Raw genomic sequence first — 13,409 nt, 5'->3', positions numbered from 1 at the left:
GGAAAGAGTTATCTGACTCTCAAAGCTGTTATTTCTTCCTAATTCCACTCTACATTTAAATGTGCTTTAAGGTGCATTACTTCATTTGCTTCTCCATTTTTTCCCAGACTATGTGAGAAACAGATTATTTTGTGTACTCCCTCACCTCCATTCTAAACTCCCGTAGAAAACTCTGCTTTTGTGTTTCTCAAACCCAACAATGCACCCACAATCTACTGTGTAGTAAAAAGCATGCACTTTCTAATAGATACCTGTATTTAATTCTCTGCCGATCACTTATTATCTGTGAGTCACAGAACAGACAAGACCTCTTTCTAAGCCACATTTCCTAGACTATTAAATGAGCCTCTACTCATAGTGTCTACTGAAAGGATTAAATGAGATAACACATGTAAAATAACTTTATCAATTACTTCAACTCACTAAAATCTCAATTTCAACTGTCCCAGTATCTGACCACTTTCTATCTTTCCAGATTATTCTTTCAAATCCACTGATGATCCCAATAAGACTTACACTTCTTCAGTCTTTGTGCTCTTTTTTTTGCCTAACCAACTTAAATTTCATGGCCAATTGTGGTTACCAACTTGCACTCCCCCCCACCGCCAAATGTTTTGTAAAATTACAATCCTGATAAAATCCAACACTCTGCTTCTTCCCCATCAGCACCCATGCAGCTAAATAGAGCTAGAGGAAAACTTAACAACCATACTGATTGCTCTCATTTAAATTCATGGCCATAAATCTCAAATAGGTCCTTAATTTTACTCAGGAAATGAAATTTAAGCCTAAAACCATTTACTCTCCCACTCTCCTACACTATTCAAACCTCCACCTCCTCAAATTTCAATACCTCCTTCCCAAACTCACTCTCAGCTGATGTCTTCACTTCCTATTTCATATTATTTCTGAAGTCATAAACACTGCCTATCTTATTTGACTGATGATCTGTTTAAGTTTAGATAAAACCAAACCTTCACTTTTAGATTCTATTCCCTCTCACCTACTCAAGATTATCAGACTTCCGATCCCAGTTTTTCCTTCCTTACTTGGATCATTCCTAACAGCACACAAAAATTCTTTCACCAATTATTAAAAACAGTAAAATCTTTTAAAACCATACCTCCCATATTTCTTGGCTCCCTTGTGTATATTCACCACTGTCAATTTCTCTCCTCACATTCTCTTGATCCCTCTTGAATCACGTTTTTGATTCTATCACCTCGCCCTCATCAAAGTCATCAATGACTTCCATGTTGCTAAATCCAATGGTCAAATCTCAGCCTTCATCTTACCTGACCAACTGCAGCGTTAGACACAGCTCTTTCCTTAAAGCATTTGTTCTTTTGGCTTCCAAAGTATCACTCCTGGTTTTCCTTCTTCCTCATCTTCTTCTAAATGTCCTTCACTACTTTCTATCCTTTACTCTAATTGCTAAATTTTGGGATTTCTCCAGGATTTCTTGAATGTTTTCTCTTTCTACAAGTACTCTTTGGTGATCTTATCTCATAGTTTTAAATACCACTTAGGTGCAAATGATTTGCAAATATATTTTTCTCACCTGGACTACTTCACTAAATTACATTTTTTTCAACAGCCTAATTCACATCTACTTCAATTTTTGACATATCAAAATCCACAACTGAGCCCCCAAGATCACTCTTCCTTCAGTCTGCTCCATTTTAGTTAAATTGCTCCATCCTTCCGGTTGTTTGGGCAAAAAACAAACAAAAAAATCAACTTGGAGTCATCCTTCATATCTAACATTCCACACCCCATCTGTGAGCTAATGTGACTGGCTCTTACTTCAAAATATACCCAGAATTCAATCACTTCTACTTATTTTTACTACTACCACCTGAACCAAGCCGACATCATTTCTCACCTTGATTACTGCGGTAAGTATTTCAAATTAACAAAGTGACATTTTTAAAACTTAAGTCAGGTCTTGTCATTCCTCTGCTCCATGCCCTCCAATGGCTCCCTAGTTTGCTCATAGTTAAAGCTCGAACTCTTACATTAACCTATAAGGCCTTATATTATCCGACCCTCTTATTTATCCTCACTTCTTTAGTTCTAACCACTCACTCCATGATACACCAATCTCCTAGCTAGTCCTTGAATCTGTGAGGCATGTTCCTATTTCAGGACATTTGTACCAGCTGTTACTTGTCTGGATCATCCCTCCCTATTACCCAGGATTCCTATCTATATCCATCACCTTCAATTTTTTGGCTCAAATGCCACCTTCCCTTTGAAGCATACCCTGACCCACCCCACTGAAAATGACAACCTGCTCTAACTCTCCCTATCATCCTTACTTTGCTTTTTCTTTCCATAGCACTTCTCTTTTACTTTACTATAAAATTACTTAATTACTGTATCTGTCTCCCACTACCTGAATGTGAGCTAGCTACATGAGGGCAGGGATTTTTGTTCATTGCTGTATCTGGAGTACCTAAAACAGTGCCGAGCACAATAAAAAACATATTACAGCTTTTTAACCAACATGTACGTAATAAAACTAACCTCTCAGAGAGCTGTTTTCTGATTGGAACGATTTGTTGTTTTCCTTTTCTTCACAGAGATATGTATGCTGCAATAGTCTTTTCTCAGCTCCATTAGGAGTGAAAATTTTGTTACTTTCACTTTTTGGTGGTTCCAGCAAATTACTGTTTATTGATGCTTGTTCTTGCTTGTTACGCAGTACTTTCTCTTTCATTCTTTGAAACACTTTTCCTGGTGATTCATAGTTTGCTTTATTTTTTAATCCATCTTTGTTGGGCTTTATAGCACTGATATCAAGAGGACTGTTAGAGGTGTTAGCCTCTGCTAGCATGGTGGATTGAAATATATTTTTATTTTTAAAAACTGTCATTTCTACAAATTGATTCTTCTTATGGTCATTCGATTTTAAAAAGTTCTGATATTTCACCAAATCTTTTACAGGAGTAAGTGTACCCGAAGGAATGCTGTCAAAAAAGACTGCATGAATGGGCATATTTCTCCTTTGAGAAGATGTCTCTGAAGACAAGTGAATCCCTGGATGTTTCAAAGGTGTTGTAATCATATTAATAAACAAGAGCAACAGATTTCCTCTATCAGAAGATTCACTCAGACACAATTTTCAGGATAGATCTTCAGCAAGGATCCAGAGAAACCTGTAGTTCAATGTGAAATCAACGTTTATTACGCTTTGGTGCAAAAAAAGTTAAGTTTATTTGTTTTCCATAACGACATTATACCAATTAAAAGGTTTAACTGGTTCACAACAATACTGGGTAACCTATAGCTCCCAAGTCAGACTAAGATTTTCTATTTTGTTAAGTCTCATTTTATTACTATTTTTAATTAGATGAGCAGTTTGGTCTTTAAATTTACTTCTCTACAAAAAAAGCAGCATTTGCCAAATCATCTATGTAATATTTCTAAGAAATGAATCTGAATATGTTTTTTTTTTTAATTTACTTGAACCTCAAGTCCTGGAAGTTCCAACCTACTATCTGCATCAAAAAGCTTTAAATGACATCTGCATGTGGCAGTATATTAAGTTATAAAAGATTAAGTTTCACAAATAGGCTTTTCCCTTCAGGCATGTAAATTTTAAGGCAGCAGGTACATCCTAAAGCAAGCTGAAAAATCTATTCATACATCAAAAAAATCAAAACAATACATCCTAAAGCAAGCTGAAAAATCTATTCAATTTTTTAGTTAAATAATCCCCAATCCTGATTTTGTTATGCTGCAGAACATTTTGAGGTTTTAGTTGAAAAACTTTCAAATCAAAAGTAAATTATATTCATTCTAATTTTTAAAAATTTTAATGCTATTTAGAATTTTTCAAGGGACTCATGTACTTGAGCATACATGGTCTTAGACTTTTTAGATTGTTATGTACAAATTTTATATCTGACATATAGAAATTACGATTCTTGGTGATAAGCCATACAGTTGCATTTTGTAGTACTTGGTAAATAAAATACTTTGACCCAAGGAGCTTGGAACTTACTAGTCTAGATTTATAGCATCTTTTATTGCTGAATTTATAACTATTCTAGTAAGTCTTCGACATCATATCAACATAAAAAGCCTATCACAGAAAAATGCAGTCAGACAAAAGACATCAAGTATCTTTATCTACAGTAACTTCTGTGGGAAATAAAGATACAAGTTAAAAATTCATATACAAACTACTATTTATCCAACAGTTTATGAGAGAAAATAAGGAACTATTTCTCAATAACGAGAGCTGACAAAGGGTATCTTGGGAGACTAGCCTTCTGAGACAAAAACCACTGAACTCCACAGAAGCAGCAAATATGCACTAACACATACAATTATGTGGCAATGTGCTAGTGATGGGAATCCCATGCCAAGAGTTATAATACTCACTAGCTATCCGCTTTAAACTCTAGAAAAGAAAAATTAATAAACTGAGACAATTGAAAAATGGCAAAGTATGTGCAGGTTTGCACAATCTCAATTTCCCAGAACCTAATGAAATGCTCAAAAGGAAGTATAAACTGCATATTAACTAGAACTGAAAATAAGCCCAATCTGTAGTAGACATACAGAACTGTTTTTACCTAAAAGCAGATAATGATGGTCACCTTGAAAGGCTCCAAGAACCAGCTCATAACACCTTCTTTCATGTTGCCCAACCTCTTCCCTCTCAATTCAATCATGTAGTATGGAGACGTGAGTAGTCAAGATTTTGAAGATCCTCAAATTTCACTCCCCGCTCAGGAAGCCACAGAGTTCTTCTAGGAGTCCTTTTTTCCTATATCTAACAAACCAACTCGATGTAAGCCATAAAAGTTGCCAGTAGTTGACAGTGGTTTCAGTGGAACAAACTAGGATGTAGAGGTGAACAATATCACCTGGGATTTTCTCTGACCATAGAGGCTTTGCAGAATAGATACAGAATAAAAACAAAACACCACTAGATCGAGGCCACTTAAGAAACACTTAAAGACCCATTCTCCTCAAGTTAAAAGAGCAAACCAAAGAAAATAAATTATGCTGCTCAGACTCTGATAGATAAAAGGACAGACTTTAGACAATGGGAATTTAGTAATCGACATTCCTCAAGTTGAGCTCCTTCTTGGACTGGAGAACAGAAGGTGAATTCTAAAATGGTATGCTTGTGTTTTCATTAACTGCTTAAAGCTATTTGGAAAACTTAATCCTTATAACTTATTCTGAAAACTGACAAATGCTGATGTACTAGGAAAAAATTATTATTTCAAAATAAAAACTCAGGTGAGAAAACCATTACACGAACAATCTAGCTATGTAAATGTAAATACAGAAGGCTAAGCAATTAAGCAACTGGTGTTATGGATGATACTGAATGTAACTGGTACTCTTCTTCCCAAAAAGACACAAATATTTTTTCTAGGAATTTACTGTATTAGTAGTACTACAACTACTAATTATAGTGCATTATAATGGAATGGGTCAATAATCTCAAGGCACACTAACCAAAACTGGAAGGCGGATGTGGGAAAAGTGAGAGGAATTCTAAGTTAACTGGCAAATGGTACATTTGGAAACAAACAAAACAACAAGAACAAAAAACGCAGTACATGATATACAAAGAACTAAAATAGATAACAAAGAGACCAAATGAATTAATTAAAATGATGATCAATACAGAAAATGGACAAAGGACATGAAAGAATACAAAGGCCAATAAATGAATGAAATGATATTCCATTTTATTAAAAAATGAAAAGATGTGAATTAAAATAGTAAAACTTCTTAGCTTATCAGATTGGTAAAGATTATTTTAAATATAGGGGAGCATACCCTTGATCAAGAAATTCCACTTCTAAATTTTTTTCTTGCTGAAACATCTACATGTGAATGTAAATATATATGTGATAATAGCCAATATTTACTGTATATATGCCAGATACTGCATAATCTTACAGCAATTCTTAAGAGGTAAGCATTGTTATTCCCATTTTGAAGATGAGGAAACTAAAGCACAGGGTGGTTAAATAACCTGCCCAAGGTCCCACTGCCTAAGAATAAGAGCGAGATCCCAGCTTATCTGATTTCAAAGCCCAAGTTCTTAAACGGGCACTGTACACGGACGTTCACTGAGGTCCTGAGGAAATTAGAAGAAATCTGGGTGTCCACCAGTCTCAGACGGAATTTTATACAATTAAATTTTATGCATTCAATAAAAACAAATATGTATAGTAACAAACGTGGCTAGGATATATTAAATAAAAAAAGGAAGCAGAACATAAAATTGCATTTCTGTAACACACACGCACAGAAGCATAAGCATATGAAAAAAATCTGGAAGTGTACCAATTTGTAAAAGGCGTTTCTTTGAAGAGTAGAATGAAGGGGACTTCCATTTCCTAACTTTTATTAACATTTGAAAATATGTGCAACCAAACTGTAATCTAATCAGAAGAAAATATAAGTTGGTTGGATCAATTGTTTTCGTAGCCCTGTGCACCTTGAGTTCCAAGATGAAAAATTGGGCAATGACGCACACAATTTTCCCACTTGGTAATCATTCTAAAATAAAGTTGTTGTTTTCTTCTACAGGTAATTTTGGAGCAAAGGCCTAGAGCGCTCACCATCAAAACGAATCTGAACGAAGTGATCTACACTCTTGATAACTGCAGTAGAAATGCAACAAATATACACACCGAATGAATCGATAGTTGCGAATCCACCGCCAAAGTCAGAAGCCCGCGTGGGCCTAGAATTCTGAAGCGCAGGGACTAACAGAGCCCAAGGGTACCCCCAGGCAGGAGTCGAGGAGAGGAGGTGGGGAGGCCGTACCTTGGGTGAAGGTCCTGACTGGGAGAGACCGCGGCGGTCTAGGCTCGGCTTTGCGTGATTGGGGGTCAGGAAACTCAAGGGTCGCGCTGCGGAGGCACGACAGCTCGCAGCCGGGAGTTCCCTAACACACAACAGTGTGAGGATTCAAATTTGAAGAGCCCGCCCTCCAGTCCTCCCGGGATTGGCGCGCTCAGGGACTGCGTCACCATGCGTTTCACGAGGATTTGTGAAAAGTGGGAGCGGTCCCCGCGCCGCGTTGCCCGTACTGTTTCCACAAAAAGTACGTAATCCTAAACTGCCACGGGCACCGAACTCGCCCCCTCCAGTCGTCTGCAGAGTTTTGTCTACAAACGGCGCGCGCCGGCACCTGCGCTCCGGCACTCCTCCCGTTATGCTCTGCGGCAAGAAGGCCTACGTCAAACGTTTCCTGCGTGCTCTGGCGCTATTGCAGTTTTTAAAGTTTGGCCCTTCCCGGCTACCTGCCCCCCCCAGCCCCACCCCGCTGGTGGGCTCGCCTGTTGCGTTTGCTTATCTGTTGCTTCCGTATCTGAGGAAACAGGTTGTTGGTCATGGTTGAGAGAGCTTTTAGTTTTCTCAGGCCGTCAGATGTTTGAGACTGAGAAGGAAGGTTTTGTTTTAGAGGAGTTAATGGACTGAATGCTGTTATACTTGCAGTGGAGTGTTTAGTTCGAGCAGTTCCCACAGGGAGTGTGATGTTTTTTAACCTTACCTCGAATCCTAAAAGCTTCAATCTCGAAGACTCGGCTGCGATGCAGTTTGTGACAGTGACGCTTAGAGCCCTTCCTTTGGTGCAGCCAGTGATGCTCTACTCTGACTAACCACCGCGAAATACCACGTATCCTGCCTCAGCGCCCCGGCTAGAGTCAGTTGCTGGGTGGAAGTATTGTGTAGGGCGCCTTGTTTCATTCTTCCGGGCGGAGGAAGAGGAGCTAGAGCAGTAACAAGAGCATTCAACCCTAAAGCCCTTCCAGCTCCAATCCTGCATGTTCTCTCCATGAACTCCGCCCCGGCTCCCTTCCCCCGCCACAGTCAGCATTTGGGACAGGGGTTAATTTTATGCCTCATCCAAGAAAATTCCTCAACATCCTAGTCATATATCGCATTTCTCCATTAAGCCTGGACTGAAATCGTTGTAATGGGTTAATTTTTTAAAGTGACTTTTGCAATTCCCCTCTTCTAAATCCTGTATCCATTAAATCTGTGCACACCGAATATTCAGAATCGAAGGTATAAATTTAAATTATGCAAATGAATGCAAGTAAGGAAAAGAAACCAGTTGGGGGAGGGAAGGAAGGGAAACAAATCTACAGAGAGAAAACGAAGTTTCTGCCTGCGCAGCATAATGACGAAATGGCTGGACATGGATTTGCACCAAATTTACTGGAAAAGCCAGACTTAAAAATACATGTTAAGTGACAAGTACACTTTGTGGAATAGAGGGACTTTGAAGAGATAGATTTCATACTTCAAAGCATCTGAAATAGCGATATGAGAGGTTTTTATTCCTGATGATGAAGATAGCCATGGCTCACATATTCAGCCAAAATAGGAACCTTGAGATATTTAAAGCAGACACTCAAAAGGTATAGACATTTATTTTTTTGATTAGCTATTTCTCACGTGAGAAGTAACTAGTACATAGTGTGCTCCTGGGTGAACAGCAACGGGAATTTACATAAAGATGGCTAATGATTTTCCAAGAAATACTGGATAAAACAGTTTGTGATTAACAAAGTGTGATGAAAAGTCACAGAGGCCAAGGGACAATGTTAATCTATCCATTGAAACCTCAACATGCTGCCCTGAATGGACCCTCCTTTAAGTTTCTGCCTACCAGGAAAGGAGAGCTTCTAGTCACAGTCAGCCACTTGGGTTAATCTGTCCAATCCTAAATCTGTAACTCACGGGAACACATGCAGACCCATTTAGGGTCCAAAGGACAGACATAGGAGGAAGAGACTAGAAGCCTCACACTGTCTGGAAGTTGCTGCTAAGGGATCTGGGTCTGCGTAGTCCAGAGGAATATTCCTATGACCATGGTAAGTTACAGTAAGGATACTAATTTACCATACAGCATTTTGGGGACAATTAGAAAAAAAGATGCTTCAAGGCCAATATTTCTCAAGCAGAGGTGATTTTGCCCCGCTCCCCCAAGGGACATTTGGCAATGTCTGAAGACATTTAAATCATAAATGTCACAACTGAGAAGGGTGCAATTGACATCTAGTGAGGAGAGGACTAGATGTTTAGGAATGCTACTGAACATCCTATAATGTGCAGGACAGCCACTCCACTACAAAGAATTATTCAATCTAAAATGTCAACAATGCCAAAGTTGAGAAATCCTACCCTTGGAAGATGTAGTTGTGGCATAGGATTTTAGTGTCTTCTCACTCTCTCAGCTGTGTTTTCTTATATAAGATACAATTACAAAACCACTATTGTCCTGTATGGGCCTAGAGGTGAGATGAGGCTGGAGTCAACACATAGGTTATGCAGGCTTTGTGAGAGGAGAACCCTTCAATGGTAAAGACTGCCAAGGAGATTACAGTGTGATAGAGACAATATACAAACACAAAAACATATAAAGATAACATTACAAATTGTAATAAGTGTGATGAGGACGTATCAGTTCAGATTCTGTAGTAAGGTGATGATAAAATGGAGTTAGGAGTACTAGAGATTTATTGGGAGATATGGCCTGTGAAAATTTAAGGGGTGATAGGAAAGGTTGGGCCTGGTAAATCAGAGCCTGATGCAGATTTGACATTTTTGAAAGAAAAAGGGAGAAGTAAACAATGGGACAGAGGGAGCCCAAGATTGCAGTGTAGAATCAGCAAAGTATTGGCTAACCCAATAGGGAAATTGGGGGTAGTTCATCAAAGAAGTCCTTCAGGGGGCATAAGTGAGCAGGCCCTGGAATTCATCATGCTATATGCTGCCTGGGAAAAACATCGCCTTGGCTCAAAGGCTTAAAAAAATTTTTTTTAATTAAATTTTTAAAATTGAGATACAACTAACATATAACATTGTATTAGTTTCAGGTGTATAAAAGAATAATTTGATAGATATTGTGAAATGATCACATATGTCTAGTTAATATGCATCACCACACATAGTTATGATTCTTTTTCTTATGTTGAGAACTTGTAATATCTACTCTCTTAGCAACTTTCAAATATACAATGTAGTATTATTTACTATAGTCACCATGCTGTACATTATATCTCCAAGACTTAGGAAGTTTTTACCCTCGGACCACCTTCGCCCATTTCACCTAACCTCTGTCCATCTGGCAACCACCAATCTGTTCTCTGTATCTATGAGTTCAGGTGTTTTGTTTTTAGATTTCACATACACGGGAGATTATACAATATTCATTTTTCTCCGACTTATTTCACTTATCATAATGCCTCAAGGACCATCCAGAATGGCAGAATTTCTCTCTCTTTTATGGCCGAATCATATTCCATTGTATATATGTACCATATTTTCTTCATCCATTCATCCCTCAATGGACACTTAGATTGTTTCCATGTCTTGGATAAATAATGCTGCAGTGGGCATGGGGATGCAGATATCTCTTTGAGGTAGTGATTTCATTTCCTTCAGATGTATACCCAGCAATGGAATTGCAGGGTCAAATAGTAGTTCTATTTTTAATTTTTTGAGGAATCGTCATGCTATTTCCCATACTGGCTAAACCAATTTACATTCCACCCACAGGGTACTATGGTTCCCCTTTCTTCACATCCTTGCCAACATTTATCTCATATTTTTGATGAAAAGCATTTTAACAGTTGTGAGGTGATATATCTCATTATGGTTTTGATTTATATTTCTCTGAGGGTTAGTGATGTTGAGCACCTTTTCATGTACATGTTGGCCCTTTGTGTCTTCTTTGAAAAAATATCTGTTCAGTTCCTCTGCCCATTTTAAAATCAGATTTTTTTTTTTTTTTTTTTGCTATTGAGTTGTATGTGTTATTTTTGTTGCCTTTGCTTTTAGTGCCAAATCCAAAATATCATTGCCAATAATGATGTCAAGGAGCTTATTGCATATGTTTTCTTCTAGGAGTCTTATGGTTTCAGGTCTTACATTCAAGTCTTTAATCCATTTTGAGTTATTTTTTGTGTATCATGTGAGATAGTGGTCCAGTTTCATTCTTTTGCATGTGACTGTCCAGTTTTCTCAGCACCATTTATTGAAGAAGTCACAGGCTTTAATAAATCACAAAGGTATTGCCATCGAAGGCTGTCAACTAACTGCACTCCTTAGAAAGTAGTGACTCTCTTTCATGAAAGTTTAGAATTATGCACTTTCATGGCTGCCACAGAAGGATAATTAAACTATTCTAACAGAAGTTTAAGTGGCTTTCAATGTTTTTTGTTGTAACACACAGCAATAAATATGTTTTACATTATAACCTAATAACCTAATAAATACAAAAATACATATAGCTGAAACAAGAATTTTTAAAACATTACTTATTCTTTCTGTGTGCCATCCATGCTGATAGTTTCCTCTTATATTTACTGTTTTTTAATATCTGTGTAAAACTGTAGGACATTGTGAATATTTTCATGTTTCTGACTTTTTTCATTAAAAATTTTTAAATGAAATTTACATAACTTGAAATTAAGCATTTTAAAGTATACAATTTAGTGGCATTTAGTACATTTACAATGTTGTGCAACCACCATCTACAAAATTTTTTTATCACCTCAAAAGAAAATCTCATACCCATTATACAGTCATTCCCTATTTTTCCCACCCACAGTTCTTGGCGACCACCAATCTACTTTCTGTCTCTATGACTTCACCTATTCTGGATATTTCACATACTGTATGTGGCCTTTTATTTATTTCCTTTACTTAGCATAATTTTTTTGAGGCTAATACACACTGTAGCATGTATTAGTACTTCATTTCTTTTTATGGCTGAGTAATATTCCATTGTATGAATATATCACTTTTATCCATTCCTCCATTGACAGTTGTGTTGTTTCCACTTAAATATATAATAATCTAAGTTTTAATTGTTATAAACTTAGCTTCAGTAGCATACAAAACTCTGCTCATACAAAGCTCTGTCCCCTCTTTTATCATATGCCCACTGTCATAAATTTATAATTACTGTTTTATGCATTTGTCCTTTAAGTCACATAGAAAACAAAAAGGGCTAAAAATCAAAACTACAATGATACTGGCTTTATATTTACCTATGTCATTAACATTTATCTGAGTTTTTTTATTCTTATTGCTTTGACTTGCTATTTAGTTTCCCTTCATTTCTGCATGAAAGATTCCCTTTAGCATTCCTTATAGAGCAGGTCTATTAATGAAAACTCTCTCAGCTTTTGTTTATCTGGGTTGTCTTATTTTCTTATTTATTTATTTATGTATTTATGTATTTATTTATTTATTTATTTTTGTACTTTTAATGACTGAAACAAAAAGATCTAAAACCGTAGCTTCTGGAAGAACTATTTGTTCTTGCCAGTCTTGTACCTCTCTTCAAACTTGACCTTGGCTTCCCGTCAGGACTTGTGTTTCAGATCAGCATCTCTGAAGACATCCTTGTTGACAGCAGTTTTGTACAAGGGTATATCCACAGAGTACCTTCTGGGTATGAGGTAATTGTAGTTATAAACTTTCACAAAAGACTTGATCTTTGACCTCTTGGCAAATTTCTTCTTACCCATGGCAGATGTCACTTTGCTAGGATAGCGGTCAATTCCAGACACCACGGCTGTAGGGGAAGTCTGAGGTGCCATCATCAATGTTCTTCAGGATGGCTGCTTTGTGTCTGAAGTAGTGTCCAGCAAGGGCTAACAACAGCTTCCCAGGTTTCATAAACTTGCCCATTTTGACAGCAGCCACTTGGGCCTACATCCTCCTTTATTTTTGAAGGATAGTTTTGTCAGATATAGAAATCTTGTTATAGACAGTCTTTCTTTTAGCATTCTGAATGTCATCCCACTGCCTTCTGGCCTCTGTAGTTTCTCATGAGAAATCAGATGTTAATGGTATTAAGGATTTCTTATATGTGATATATCTCTCCTCTTATAGCTTTCGAGATTCTCCTTTTATCTTTATCTTTTGAAAAATTGTGTATATTCTCCTTGGAGGTGTTTGAACTTCTTGGATGTGTTTGTTTTTGTCTTTTATTAAATTTTGAGATTGTTTTTGGCCATTTCTTGAAATATTGTTTCTGCTTCTTTCTCTATCCTCTCCTTCTGGGACTCCCATGATTCATATGTTGATACACTTAATGGTTCCCATTGTTATTTTAGCTTCTGTTCATTTATCTTCATTATTTTTCTTTATGTATCTTCAAACTGGATACTTTCAATTAACCTTTCTACAAGTTACTCATTCTTTCTCCTTCCAGTTCAATCTGCTATTGTAACCCTCTAGTGAATTTTCATTACAGTTATTGTAGTTTTCAACTTTACTATTTCTGTTTGATTCCTTTTCATAATTTTTATATCTCTTTTATTGATATTTTCTGTTTGTTGAGAAATCATTCTGCTGATTTCCTTCAAATTTTTGCCTATGGTTTTCTTTTGCAATTT

The 13,409-nt window shown here is 37.0% G+C and overlaps 1 protein-coding gene and 1 pseudogene across 8 annotated transcripts in view; both read right to left on the bottom strand.

The window, feature by feature from the left end:
- Positions 1-7,769, bottom strand: part of MIS18BP1 (MIS18 binding protein 1) — a 46,278-nt gene extending 38,509 nt beyond the window's left edge. The window contains exons 1-3 of one of the 8 annotated variants that reach the window (XM_025040343.1): positions 7,541-7,768; positions 4,587-4,786; positions 2,530-3,161 (exon numbers count right to left, since the gene is read on the bottom strand). In XM_025040343.1, the coding sequence (XP_024896111.1) occupies positions 2,530-3,070 (541 nt within the window). In that variant the 5' untranslated portion in view covers positions 3,071-3,161; positions 4,587-4,786; positions 7,541-7,768. The other 7 variants (XM_006922692.3, XM_015597683.2, XM_025040345.1 and 4 more) reach the window with 7 other exon arrangements.
- Positions 7,770-12,293: 4,524 nt separating this feature from the next.
- LOC102886531 lies at positions 12,294-12,699 on the bottom strand (annotated as a pseudogene).
- Between the last annotated feature and the right edge of the window lie 710 nt (positions 12,700-13,409).

Source organism: Pteropus alecto, unplaced genomic scaffold (genome assembly GCF_000325575.1).
Source record: "Pteropus alecto unplaced genomic scaffold, ASM32557v1 scaffold38, whole genome shotgun sequence".
In the NCBI taxonomy this organism is placed as follows: domain Eukaryota; kingdom Metazoa; phylum Chordata; class Mammalia; order Chiroptera; family Pteropodidae; genus Pteropus; species Pteropus alecto.
The sequence above is the reverse complement of the archived record's forward strand: the minus strand, read 5'-3'. Positions and strand labels throughout refer to the sequence as shown.